This window comes from Typopeltis vanoorti, chromosome 9 (genome assembly GCF_054136105.1).
Source record: "Typopeltis vanoorti isolate ZY-2024b chromosome 9, IOZ_Tvanoo_1.0, whole genome shotgun sequence".
Lineage (NCBI taxonomy): Eukaryota > Metazoa > Arthropoda > Arachnida > Uropygi > Thelyphonidae > Typopeltis > Typopeltis vanoorti.
The window spans coordinates 68,467,046-68,479,711 of record NC_143557.1 but is presented as its reverse complement, the minus strand read 5'-3'; the positions used below and the strand labels follow the sequence as shown (position 1 = coordinate 68,479,711).

General features: G+C 34.9%; 1 protein-coding gene across 1 annotated transcript; it reads right to left on the bottom strand.

Moving 5' to 3' along the window:
- Positions 1 to 563: 563 nt before the first annotated feature.
- Positions 564 to 1,262, bottom strand: LOC150103127 (uncharacterized). The gene has a single exon (XM_090398100.1). The coding sequence runs from the start codon at positions 1,260 to 1,262 to the stop codon at positions 564 to 566; it is 699 nt and encodes a 232-aa protein (XP_090254226.1).
- Positions 1,263 to 12,666: the final 11,404 nt, after the last annotated feature.

Below are 12,666 nucleotides of genomic sequence, written 5' to 3'. Positions count from 1 at the left end.
TTAATACAAAAAGCAGCAGCACACACAAAAAAGTAGTTCTTTGGCAAGATCGTAAGGATCAGCATAGATTTGCTGGAACAAAACGTTAGGTCTTTCAAACTCTTTAACAATGGGGGTAGCAAATACAAAGTAAAAATAATTCATCCTATCTTGTAACATCTCTTTTATCAACCATGCCTTATATCTTGTATCCTGACCTCCAGATTGTTCAGAGCAGGTGAAGTAGGCAATTAATTCTTCCCAATTTAGCAGCATATTATTGAAGATTTTACTTCTCACTAACCACCTTGTCTTTGACAATTTCATAAATGGAAGGGGTGCATCTCGTTCCTGGTCATCTTCAACTGCTGAATTCATCACTTTAAAAATAGCCTTAAAATCTTCTCTTCTCATATTGCTATTTGAAAACCACGAAGGAATTTCAGTCAAAATGAATCCAACATTGGATGGCAGCTTTGAAAATGCATTCTGTATACAAACTGCCAGAGAGAGTGGCAAATGCACTTTATTTGAATACAGTTCGGATTTTCATTTCTAATCCTAGTCCACGGGGAATTGCTACTTCAAACCATAGCAGCAGCACCATCACTAGCAAACCCAATACAGTTCTTAAAGGTTTGATTATATGAAGCTAACACTTCTGAAATTTTATTAAATAAAACCTCCGCTGTTGTCGCTACAACAGGTATAAGACCCAAGAAAGCTAAGTAAATTTTATTTGTTTCATTGCAAAATAATCTAAGAACTATGCACAAAAACGTTTGGATTGCAATATCTGTAGATTCATCTACTAGTAATACATACTTTTTATCTTCTAAATCATACTTCAGTTGCTCTTTCAATGAAGCAGCAATTACATTTTCTATAATTGCAATACATTTGGTTCTGTGCAGTTTAATGCCACCAAGAACACTATTTTGGCAATGTTTCTTAACTACTTCACCTATATGATCTATAGCACAAATTGAGGAATGACATGCTATTGCAAGGCTAAGTTCTATTTCTGCTTGTTTTTCCTGGTCATTCATGGACGATTTGATAACTTTATCTAGAGTTGTTTGTGATGTACTGGGAGATTTATATTGGCGTTTCTTTGATTTTTCGTGAACAGATATGTTATAAAGTTTTCGCAGCACGTTAGTTTTGCAATACGTGCAATATGTATGTTGTCTATCATCAGAAGATTTCAGCCACAAATATTTTACTTCCCACTCTTTTTTATATTTTCTTCTACCTCTATTGTCACTTTTGTACTTAGGCATTTTAAAGGGCTTGAAAAAAACAAAATATCTCAATTCAGAAAATAAAGTATGCACAGAAAACAAATTATAGATAATAGTACTACAAAATTTGTAGTACAAATACTAATTGGGCACAGCAAACACCAATCTAGTAAAGGGAAAATAACAAAAATATAAGCAAGATAAAGATCGAGTTCATAAACGATATTAAAAAAGTATTCATTAATTATACTAAAATCACTTAATTACCATTCTTACGAAATTGAACATATTACTTGCATATTGTCACAATGCGGGTAAAGTTTATGCAAAATATTCCAGTATGAAAGTCTACGCCGTAACTAACTAGAGACAATCAAAACAGACATGGACCCAAGCTGGTATGGCTGTTGAGTACGTGTTTTATACGAGTACAAGACGAAGCTGCATCGTGTTTGGTGGTATTTATCGACAGAACTGGATCAAGTTTATAGCAACAATAGCGAGCGGGAGCTTTGTGTACTTGTTTTATACAAGTACAGAATGAAGCTGAAGCATGCTTGGTGTTATTGAGGGAGTCATAGTAACAAACTATAAGACAGCTACCAAAGACTCATTATGACGTCATCGAACAAACATCGAACAAGCATCAAGCGCTTCACCGCCAACCAAACGCCGCGTAAAGGGGTACCAACAGTGCGACAACAATATTAAACTAAGTAAATAATGTATGATTTGAAATCTTCGTAAAAATGACCAAATTAGTGGCCATATTTGCATAAATGGCCAAAATGATTTTTTCATGGCCCCGGAGTTCAAAAAAGTGCCAAATTTTTGAAATTTGGCCATGAAATGGCCAATCTGGCAACCCTGTATTATGCCACTAATATTTCTTCAAATGCGGCACTTTTTATAACAAAACTGGCTAAGTTAAGTTGAATATATCTGTTTGCAAATATACTCAAAATCCCTTTGACCTAATAAAAATGTAGAATGCTGATGAAACTTCATCAACATTCTATCTTGTTAAAATGCAATTACCCTCCCCCGCCTTTAACGGATTATTGTCTTTATGTGCACTGTATTACTTGGAATTTTTTTACTGTCCTACGATGTTTGATCCTTTTTTGCTGCACAATATATTTATTGTCTCTTCCCAAATAAAAACGAATTTCACATGTGCGAAAATAAATAATCAAAACGTTTGTTTACATTGGAAATATTATGTCAAATATTTATATTTTTTAAATAACATTTATTGAAATACATATGACATTTTGCTTTCTTTCCTTGCAAAATAAAATTATATGGGTCGCGCATTTCAATTTTAGGAACCTTTTTTTTTTTAATGAACAACAAATGATGTTGAACTGCATTACTCGGGGTTTCCGATTGTGAGTCTTTTTAATATCAAAAAATTATATCCAATGGTATTTTATCAGAGATTCTTCGCATTTGTCTTTTGCCTTAAAACTGCAACAGTACAAGCACTTTGGAAAAATAACGAATTCAAAAAAAAGAAAGTGCGCATATGTTACATAGCAGTATTGTGTGTGTGTGTGTGTGTGTGTGTGTGTGTGTGTGTGTGTGTGTGTGTGTGTGTGTGTGTGTGTGTGTGTGTGTGTGTGTGTGTGTGTGTGTGTGTGTGTGTGTGTGTGTGTGTGTGTGTGTGTGTGTGTGTGTGTGTGTGTGTGGTGATAATTTGGGGAGGGGGGGGAGTTAGCCATTAGAGGCAAATTAATTCTGTTATGAAAATTTCGGAAATAAAATTTCATTTTGACGCATGCACCTACACATGTTTCGAAAGATAAAGTATTGGGAAAATATCGCTACTTCAAAACTGCCGTTTATTTCGATTTGTAGGGAGTGATTGTGGGAAACCAAGAGAGCTGAAATGCAAAAACCTACAGATTACGTTTATAAAAATTATGCATTACATGATATGATTCAAGATTTACATATGATTCTCTACAAAGCAAAATTTAAAAGCGCGAACCTTTGCGCAATTATTATTATTATTACGTGACACCTCCAGGGAGTCCAAAGACTCATCGAGGGAGGGCACCTACTCTACAACTCTCCGTCTCCACCACTCCACCAACCTCAACTACCTTCATCAGCTGTGAACTAACCTTCGAACTAAGATTATGAATAAAAAAGAAAATTTAATTTGGAACAGATGGAGGCTGTATTCATTTTTAGATTCGGATTTTCATGAATTTATAAAATAATTGTGTGACAAAAATAATTATCTCAATCAAGTTCTGGGAGAATTTTAAAATGTATTGGCGATTAAAATAATTAGCAAAAAAAAATTGATAGTGACATTGATCTTCCAAAGTGATACAATATGAAGTGAAGAAAGTATGAAAGGATTTCTTATTTTGCGCTGGCATTAAAAACTATAAGCAGCAAAATGAATATAACTCATAGGTATTTAGTCTGATATAACTTAGATTCCGGTTACTGAGCAAAAGGCAAGCGACTGGGTTTCTTGCTGTAAGCCACAGAATGTAGTTACTACGTACGCCAGGTAATCTAGTTAAGTGTTCTTTTCAGCCTGAAGGATTATTTCCCCTTCTAATGGACATGACGGTCAAACTACACTTCCTATCCATGTTCTTTCAGCAGGTGGACAGAATATTATCCAGGTTTGCTGGACGTGTATATACGTCCAGCAAAGAAATACTACGCTTACATACATGAATTTTATGGAATGCAGCAGTTCCTGTTAGTTTTATATAGTTTTATATGTAGCAAAATCTGGCGCCCCGAAGTCTAAGGGCCCATAGGCGATTGCCTAGGTTCGACTAATGATAAACTCGGCCCTGATTTTGGGCCGGTGTTGATGATGAATTTTCTGCACTAAAGTTAAGAGCTTTTGCACTTTTGCCATTTCCAACATCTTATCTTTGTGAAATCGGGTTTTCTGCAGTGACCGCCTTAAAACAAAATATAGATCTCAGTTAAATATAGAAAAGAGAAATAAGAGTGTCAATTTCCAATGTATCACCATCATGTGAAAAGCTTTGCTCCTCAACACAGGCCCAAGGAAGCCATCAATTTTTAGATTCATTGTTATTGTTTAGTTTCAATTAGTTGCTCGGTATATTTTGCAATATTGATATGTTCCCGTAAGCGTAACTAATTTATTCAATACAGCGGATTTTATACATTTTATTATTTTATTTTCAGAGTGACACATTAGTTTTGTGTCAATAGATAGTTTCATTAAATGCTTTTGTTTCAATAAAGCAGTTTTTCAATTTTTTCCTTTGATTTCCACTTTCTTCGCCCTCCTCTCCAAGGGGGGAGCGCCCCATAGGTTGAGAATAACTGCCCTAGGGGGTTACGAATGAACATATGTAATTGTCAGCCAACACGTTGAATGCACAGTTCCGGGCATCGCTGGAACACGAATCTGGACAAAAACATTCAGAACCAAGCCTCACGACATGTTAGGACCACAATATAAGTCCCATAATACCCGAACCAACATGCAGCGTCGTCTTCAGTCGTGCAAAGAGCGTGTATAGTGGGACCTGGAAGTTTGGAAATGGAGCGACGAAATGCGTAACACCCTCTACCGAGAAGATGGTCTGGTTTGGATGTGGCGGATGCCCGGTGAACGTTCTCTTATCAGAGTGCGTAACTCCAACTATGAAATTCGGAGGTGGCGGTGTGATGGTATGGTCTGTTTTTCAGCAACGGCGCCCACCTTAATATGACGGGCACCATGGCAGTTTGTTCCTCACGCTATGGCGTTCGTTGACTTCTTTCCAAGCAGTATATCTTCCGTTGAAGGCAGATGCCCGGTGATCTATAGACGGAAAAACCAAAGATCAGCCTGGAAGACGTCTGAGAGACGGATCCATAGAGCGTTATCATTTTCGAGGTATTTGATACACATGAATGGTGTTGATCTTATAAAAAAAAATATGGAGGTAATTCTCTAAACCGGTCCAAATGGCAAAAACATGATCCACATAGCGAAATATAAGCAAAAACATGATCCACATATTTCGTACCAAATATATGGTACGAAATATGGGAATAAGAAAACATTTTTGAAATTTTTTTTTCAAAATAAATCATATTAGGGGAGTTTTGTTGAGATAGGGGTGCCCACAGCTGTTTCTTCTACTTGTATATAATATTTTCCTTTCTAAACGAAATATCTAGACTTCATAAAAAATCTAGAACATTATTAGGGGAAAATTTTTGCTTTAAAAGTTGAAGGGTATCCTGGTAAAAGTATGTCATTAAACAATGATATAATATCAAAGATCGTCAAGTAGTTTTGATTAATTTGGTGTCTTTGATTTTTGAAATGAAATCAAACCATGTATGTAGGAGGACTAAACTTCGTACCTTTCATGACATACTGGAAGACTACTACAAAAATTTATGGATTGCCTAAAGTTCAACAGAGGAATTGCTTTAAGTCCTTTTTCAAGTTTTATTGGTGATGTAAATCACAACAGGATAACTGTTCCACACGTTAAAATGTTTCTGAAAGAACAGTTCATATTAAAAAAAAAATATTCAGTATTCGACCTACTTCTCTCCTGCTTGAAAACTCTTTTTCTTTAACTTCAGAATACCGAATCTATTGCATTTCTTGCTCATGTGGCCTCAAGTAGTGTGGTCAAGCGGGGCGTTCAGATGAGGCCAGAAATGGAGAACATACAGATTTCATATTTACTTCAACTTGGCATTTCTGGGTTAGGTGATCATCGCATTACTAGAGATCATCGTATTAAATGGAAGGACATGATTCTTTTTCATCACAGGTCTTACATTTCTAATTATTCAAAGAATCCTGTGAAGATTTCCTTCATTAACCAAATCTCAATAAAATTGATTCTAAGTGAACCTGTGGTATTTGGGAAAGAGTTATCCGAAAAATGAATATTTACATTTAATATCCTCTTGCTTTATTTTATTTATTTATTTATTTTAACAAACAGAGATGTCATTATCATTTGAAATTGAGTTTTAACTGATTCGAACAGTTACTCGATTGCTCTCTGACCATGCTAGTGTTACACTAGATAAATATAAGCTATACATTTTTATAATGAACTTCAATTATTTTTTCCTCAACATGTATGTATTCGTTTGATCTCTTGTCCTATAACCGTGATGCTTCTTCAGCATCATGATTATAGGACTTGTAAATGTAAAAAATTACATGCAAGAAACAAAAACATATAAAGTCGTTAAGGTAACAACGATTTTTCAGTTTATGTCTGAAAACACGCGAAACGTGTATCACATATACACTTTGCATTAAATTCTCGTGAATTAGAGAAATTAAGTATCAAACATCATATATTTCCTAACATAATTTCTAGTCGAGACACAAAGACAGCAAAACATTAACCGAAATGCATCAAAAAAAAATAAAAAATAAATAATAAATTATTATTAAGGCTTAAGTTAAGGGGATAATAAACGCCTCATTATTTTAAAGCCGGATACGAAACTCGGAGATCGAAATCTAACAGTTTCATGCCGAAGAACTATCGGTGAGTCCAAGCGTAAGTCATCACTTGGGTAGTACAACACTATAGCAACTCGTGTCAAAGGTGGAGCAAGCTCCGTCACTATCCTTAATATTTTCTCATAATGTAAAACGCAGCTACTAGGAGATGTATTGCTGTTTTACATTATGAGAAGAGGTCACTACCCAGACCGGTTTCGACCTTTATTGAAGTCTCATCAGTGAGTAGGTAGACCTGGAATACCAAGGTATAAGTGAACCGAACTTACATATACCCCTACTAACGAATTGCCAGACCGGTGTACCCATATATTATTATTACTACGATAAAGAGCCAAGAGGCTATTTTTCCGGCGGTGTAAATTAAGTTAAGGGGGATAATAAATCCGTCATTATTTTAAAGCCGGATACGAAAGTCGGAGATCGAAATCTAAGCGTTTCATGAAAAGAACTATCGGCGAGTCCAAGCGTAAGTCATCACTATGTTATTAACACTATATTATTAAGGCTAATAAAATAGCCTTATTAAGAGAACGTATAAGAGATACACAGTCTGGCATCTCCATTCTAGAAAGCAAACTTTGATATTGGGTTTTGCCTTACCGGCAGTATATGAACTACTGTAGATCAGATCACATCTGACCAATCCATTACGGCTAGCTTGGGCAAAAATCCATCCTAAAAATTTTTAAAATTCCATAAGAAAAGGATAGGTACCGAACGCCTTCACATCCTCTCTCACAAAAGGTGTGAAGGCGTTTGGTATTCAAAGTTGAATCCTATCTAAATTGGGATTCATCTTTGAGTTGGCATCTAGACATATACTCAAAGTGGACATGATGACTACGATGATGATAAAGCTTGGCAAAACTACTTAGAAATACAAAATCAATTAAAGGTAGTTTATATATTCCATCATCCGGTTATATCTGGCATTTACAGAACTGCTTAAAGTGTATGTAAACAAGTTGTGACAATGAGCCCTACTATTGTAGATGGTAAGGATTAGCCCGCCTAAACCTACTAGATGTTTCCGAAAACATTGTGTTATATAAAAAAAAAAATTCGAGGATTTTTACAGAAAAGAAGATCGAATTTTAGAACCAGCTGACAGGATTAGCTTAGATGTGGTGGTCTTTTCAAAATGACGAGTCTAAAGTAGAGATAACAAATTTATTAAGGAGATATTTCAACACTGCCAACTACGCTCTTTTTCATATCGGATACTCATATCTCTGACCATGAAGACAGGCCAGGCTACAGGTTCAGTCCTTTGAAAAGCACTATATCATATAGTGCTTTTTTCGACGTCTCTTACGTGTTTAGATATGTGAATCTCGTCGCCTTCCCGTTAAATATAAATATAAGTTGACTTTAATATAAAAAAAGAAGACAGCATACGAGTAAATCAGGTTTAGCATCCTACATAACTACCACAGGCCATCAGGTAGTTTGGCAACAAACAAAAATGCCTTATATTGATCATAATTATTTTACAAGAAAGTTCAAGGAAGCCTCTGAAATGCTGCGGATTCCCACATAATGTAACAAAAAATCAAAGCTTAATCCTACACCAACTTTGGTCTGCTTTAATTAAAAATCTAATTGCCACGGACGTAGGATACGATACGCGCGATGCTACAGAATGTGACAGCAGCAACTAGCATTATTTCAACACGTATACAGCGATTTAATTTAACGTTTTTATTCTAATTATTTATTTATATGTACTAATTGTGAAGTTCTGATAACATCTAATATGTGTAATTAATTGTTTCTAGTCTCTTTTCTGTCGAAATTTCACTAATACTTCTGAAGATGTTAGTCTGACGACTTACGAAACTTGTGGGTTATATTTTATTAAACACGTTATTTATTTTATAAGATGTGGTCTCAATACCGGAAGCTATCTACAGAACTACTAAACCACAGAAACTTATGCAAACAAAATACTACTAGTAGGCAGTAGATATCGAACCAATGGTTCTCAGACGTGCGACCTCTGGCACGCGTGCCAGAGGTGGCACGTCCGACAATTTTGCTGGCACGTCAACGATTTACAGGTGATATCCTTTTATACGCTTATAAATTATTCAACTTTTTTTTTAATTATTACAATATGTACAAGTTAAATTTTGTTTTACACCAGAGAGCAGCTATGAAGACGCGCATATGACTGGTGCGGTATTAACAAAAGACACGCGACCCAAAAACAAAGCAACCGACAATTGTTGAGTTGAAATGCTAATTCTCTTCAACGGAATTCCATTACATCTAAACTGTCATAACAGCATTCACTGTATATTTCTTAGTTTAACACATTCACGACGGGGTGTCGTTTATCGTTCCGATGGAATTTCTCATTACCAGCGGGCTCAACTCAAACAAAGTTTCAACCATTTGTTGAATTTTATGGCTGCTTGTTTGAGTTTGAGCTGGCAGGCGAACTCACACACTCATTATATGGCATGTTTCAATTCTTTTTAGAATTTTATTTGAAGTTAACCTTTGTGATCTGTCATAATGACATCGAGAATTTCAAATGCAATAAAACAAACACTTATTTCATGTAATTGAAAAATTTGACAATAGTTTTTAATTAGATACTGTGTTTCAGGTGCAACATATGGTTTTGCTTGAGTCTATACAGCAGAGTTTCTGTGATAGGGGACATGTGATTCATTAGTTAGCGCCGTTTTTATTCCAGCTGCCTCTAATTGCACTATTTGTTGAGAAATATATTACCCAGACTGCAAAAGCCTCTGTACGTTATTCAGGGAAAATAAAACTACTTGTTTTTCTTGCATCTGCAGTATAATGGCACTCCCCAAGCTGCAATAAGACCTTATTGCAGCTGTTGGGGAGGGCGTGTTGTTACCGCGAGGAGCGAGTTACTATCACCTCGACGTGAACATGTTTAAACATTTTTCGTGTGCGAAATATATGCAAAACTTTTAATTTTTTTTTTTTTTTTTTGTAAAGTAAAATCAGGGGTGCGAGTTATACGCGAGGGCAAATTATATTCGAATAAATACGGTAAGCATTTCCCCGACAAGTTGATATCCTTCTGCTGCTTCCCCTGCTCAGCTGACTTGCATGGTGAATTACAATGCATAAATATTTTTCTCTCTACCGTTTTTTTTTTTTTCAAACCGATATCATTAAAATCAATTTAATAATACAATAATCAATTTTACACTGAATAATATTACAAATTTATATATAAATAAAATAAAATATTATTTATAAAATCATAAATACCGATAGTTATTTATAAAATATTATATATATTATAAATTAATAAATTAATTGTCTATTAATTTTTTTCCCTGTTGAAAATTGCCCGGCACGTCAGCAACTTGATTTGCAAATTTTTTGCACTCGCGCATAAAAAGGTTCGCCACCAAGTGTATAGCTAGTGGATAGTGACGTAATCCACAATGGAACATTAAGTATTGTAGACAGTAAGGCATGAAGTACCCTCCCACAATGATTCCTCAGGCCCTTTGGAAGTGTTACATACTAATAATAATAACGTTTTGACACAATGGAACAAGAATAAAGGAGTAGCATTTCATTATTATGGTCTACACTGATCACGAGATTTAACTTACATGAAATGATACGTTAAACTTACCACGACTATATGTGATATACGCGAGTTTCATGATTCCAGATATCATCATCAAATTCCTGATATGTACCTTCAAGAAGTGTACAGGATATTATGATTCCTATGATTTGAAAAATCAGCCTTGGTACCTTAATGAATGTATAAGTTGTTATAATATCTTACATTGACAGGTCTTATTGCAGCTAATCAAGATTCTAAAGAAGCAATCTGTACAGCGAATTTCTATAAAAATACCGTACACACATTATTTCATCATGAACAACCGAAGTTTAAACGTTAACTAGCGTTGAATACCAAACCGGCAGTTACCTCCACAAGTAGAGATTGATAGAACTAATGAGCTAATTCAGATTTGTATGCAACTGAACAGCCATTACAAAACATAACGGTTGACAACTACTTATTATGTGAATGAGTGGTGATTTTCATTGAGGCATTGCAATTCATTTAGATTTGTTTCGGAAGAGAATTATCAATACATTCTTCTACAGCTTTGATATGTAAAAAAATATACGATAACAACTTCATTACCCCTCTTCGACCATACGCCTTTGGGCGTTCATTTCCGATTGCTGGCGTTTATGTGCCAACACACCCTGAGTATGTATGAGTATCTTGTTGACGTCTGTACAAACTTTTAAATCATTCCGCCCGTGTATCGTCTCACATAGAAAATGTGATTTCATCATCTTTGATGTCAAGCATGAAATGTATTCTGATGGGTGTTTCTTCACGTGCTGTTATTTTATGACGAGAAATGTTATAATTCTTTCAGTATTTGTTTGCTTTAATGCCTTGTAATCGCCACATTATCATAATAAGGTCATCCTAGGCCAAAAAAGAATAAAAGGTGAAGTCAGCAAATTGGAATACAAAGATGTGTCGGCCCATTCATTCAAACAAATAAAGGGAGGGGAAAAACAACAGATGTAGAAATACAAATGTCGGTGAGCTGTTAAAATAAGGTCGACGATTTAATTGGTGCATTAAATTAATCATTATTAGTAACCTCCTTTTCTAGAACTTAACTATGTACTCATGCAGTACATACTCAATGTTCATACGTGAACATAACGAACTATGCATTTGTATACCATCTTACTTTGGATTGTGTTCCCAAAAAAAGTCTTAAATGCAGCATTTTACATATTTTTGTATTATATTTTACTTATACCGAAATTATTATAAATCCATCATGGCTAATTTCGCTGCTAAATATTCCTCTCAATGATCAGAACTCGTAAGCATGAATATAGTACTAAGATCTCAAAAAGATCCTGAAGCTTGAGACGTTTTTAAGCACTGCACGGTTTGCCCTATGGGTTTATTTATTTATGAGATACGTTCGAAGTCGTCTGTGTACAGGTTGTTTATGTATTTATATTTACGTATATGAGGTGATACTAGACCACGAGGAACAACTGCATTAGTCTGAAAATCTGAAGAGAAAAACACCATCCATCATTACGCGCGCCAAACAACTTAAGAGAATACTGGTGATCCAATTACAAAGGAAGGAAGGAAGGCAGACCATAAAAGGGCAATTTGCTAAGCAGCCCTTAGCAAATTGAGCAATATAATTCATGAGTCCAGTTGAAATATTTCATTTAAATAACGAGTGTTCATTCAACAGTGGGACCAAGCGGGAGGAAAAATCAAATAAGACACTGCAGATACTTTCTGAAATTTCCTATATAAGCATGCAGTTCTATATATTTATATGAATATATATATATACAATGTGCTTATAAAATTCTCAAGGAAATAACTGTAATTGCACAAGAAACAATCTGTAGAATACCAATTAAAATTTTAAAATACCCTTAAGAATTTCACATATTAGAGCTCAAACGTGATTCTTAATCTTTGGAATATTCTCTGTAATCACTGTATTATCGATCTGTTGTTCACAACTTGTGATAGGAAATGTAACTTTAATACCAAGCATACTGGGAACATATGAAGTAGCTTGAAAATCAGTGTACGATGCCTATTTGTGTAACTTTGTTTATTTCATATTAACAAAAAATCATTAAAAAGCGCACAGAAAAATGTGTTATTGATACATAAACGAAAACTTACTCGACCTTTAGCCATTATATTTGAGTCGCCTTCAAGGGGCGTTGCTCTTTCAAAAAGTATTCAGTTCAAAGTCCAGAGACCTTAATGGTGAGAGCTGCTCACATGATTTCTTGCTAAGATGTTAAAATAAATAAAAAAAAACATATCAGAAATTAGATCTCAACAGTAATTGCTGTAACTTAACGTAACATTTTCATTTGCAGTAGAATGATATTATTATTATT

Bases quoted from the DNA above. Each gene is read 5' to 3' on its own strand.
- LOC150103127 (XM_090398100.1), bottom strand. From the start codon at position 1,262: ATGCCTAAGTACAAAAGTGACAATAGAGGTAGAAGAAAATATAAAAAA.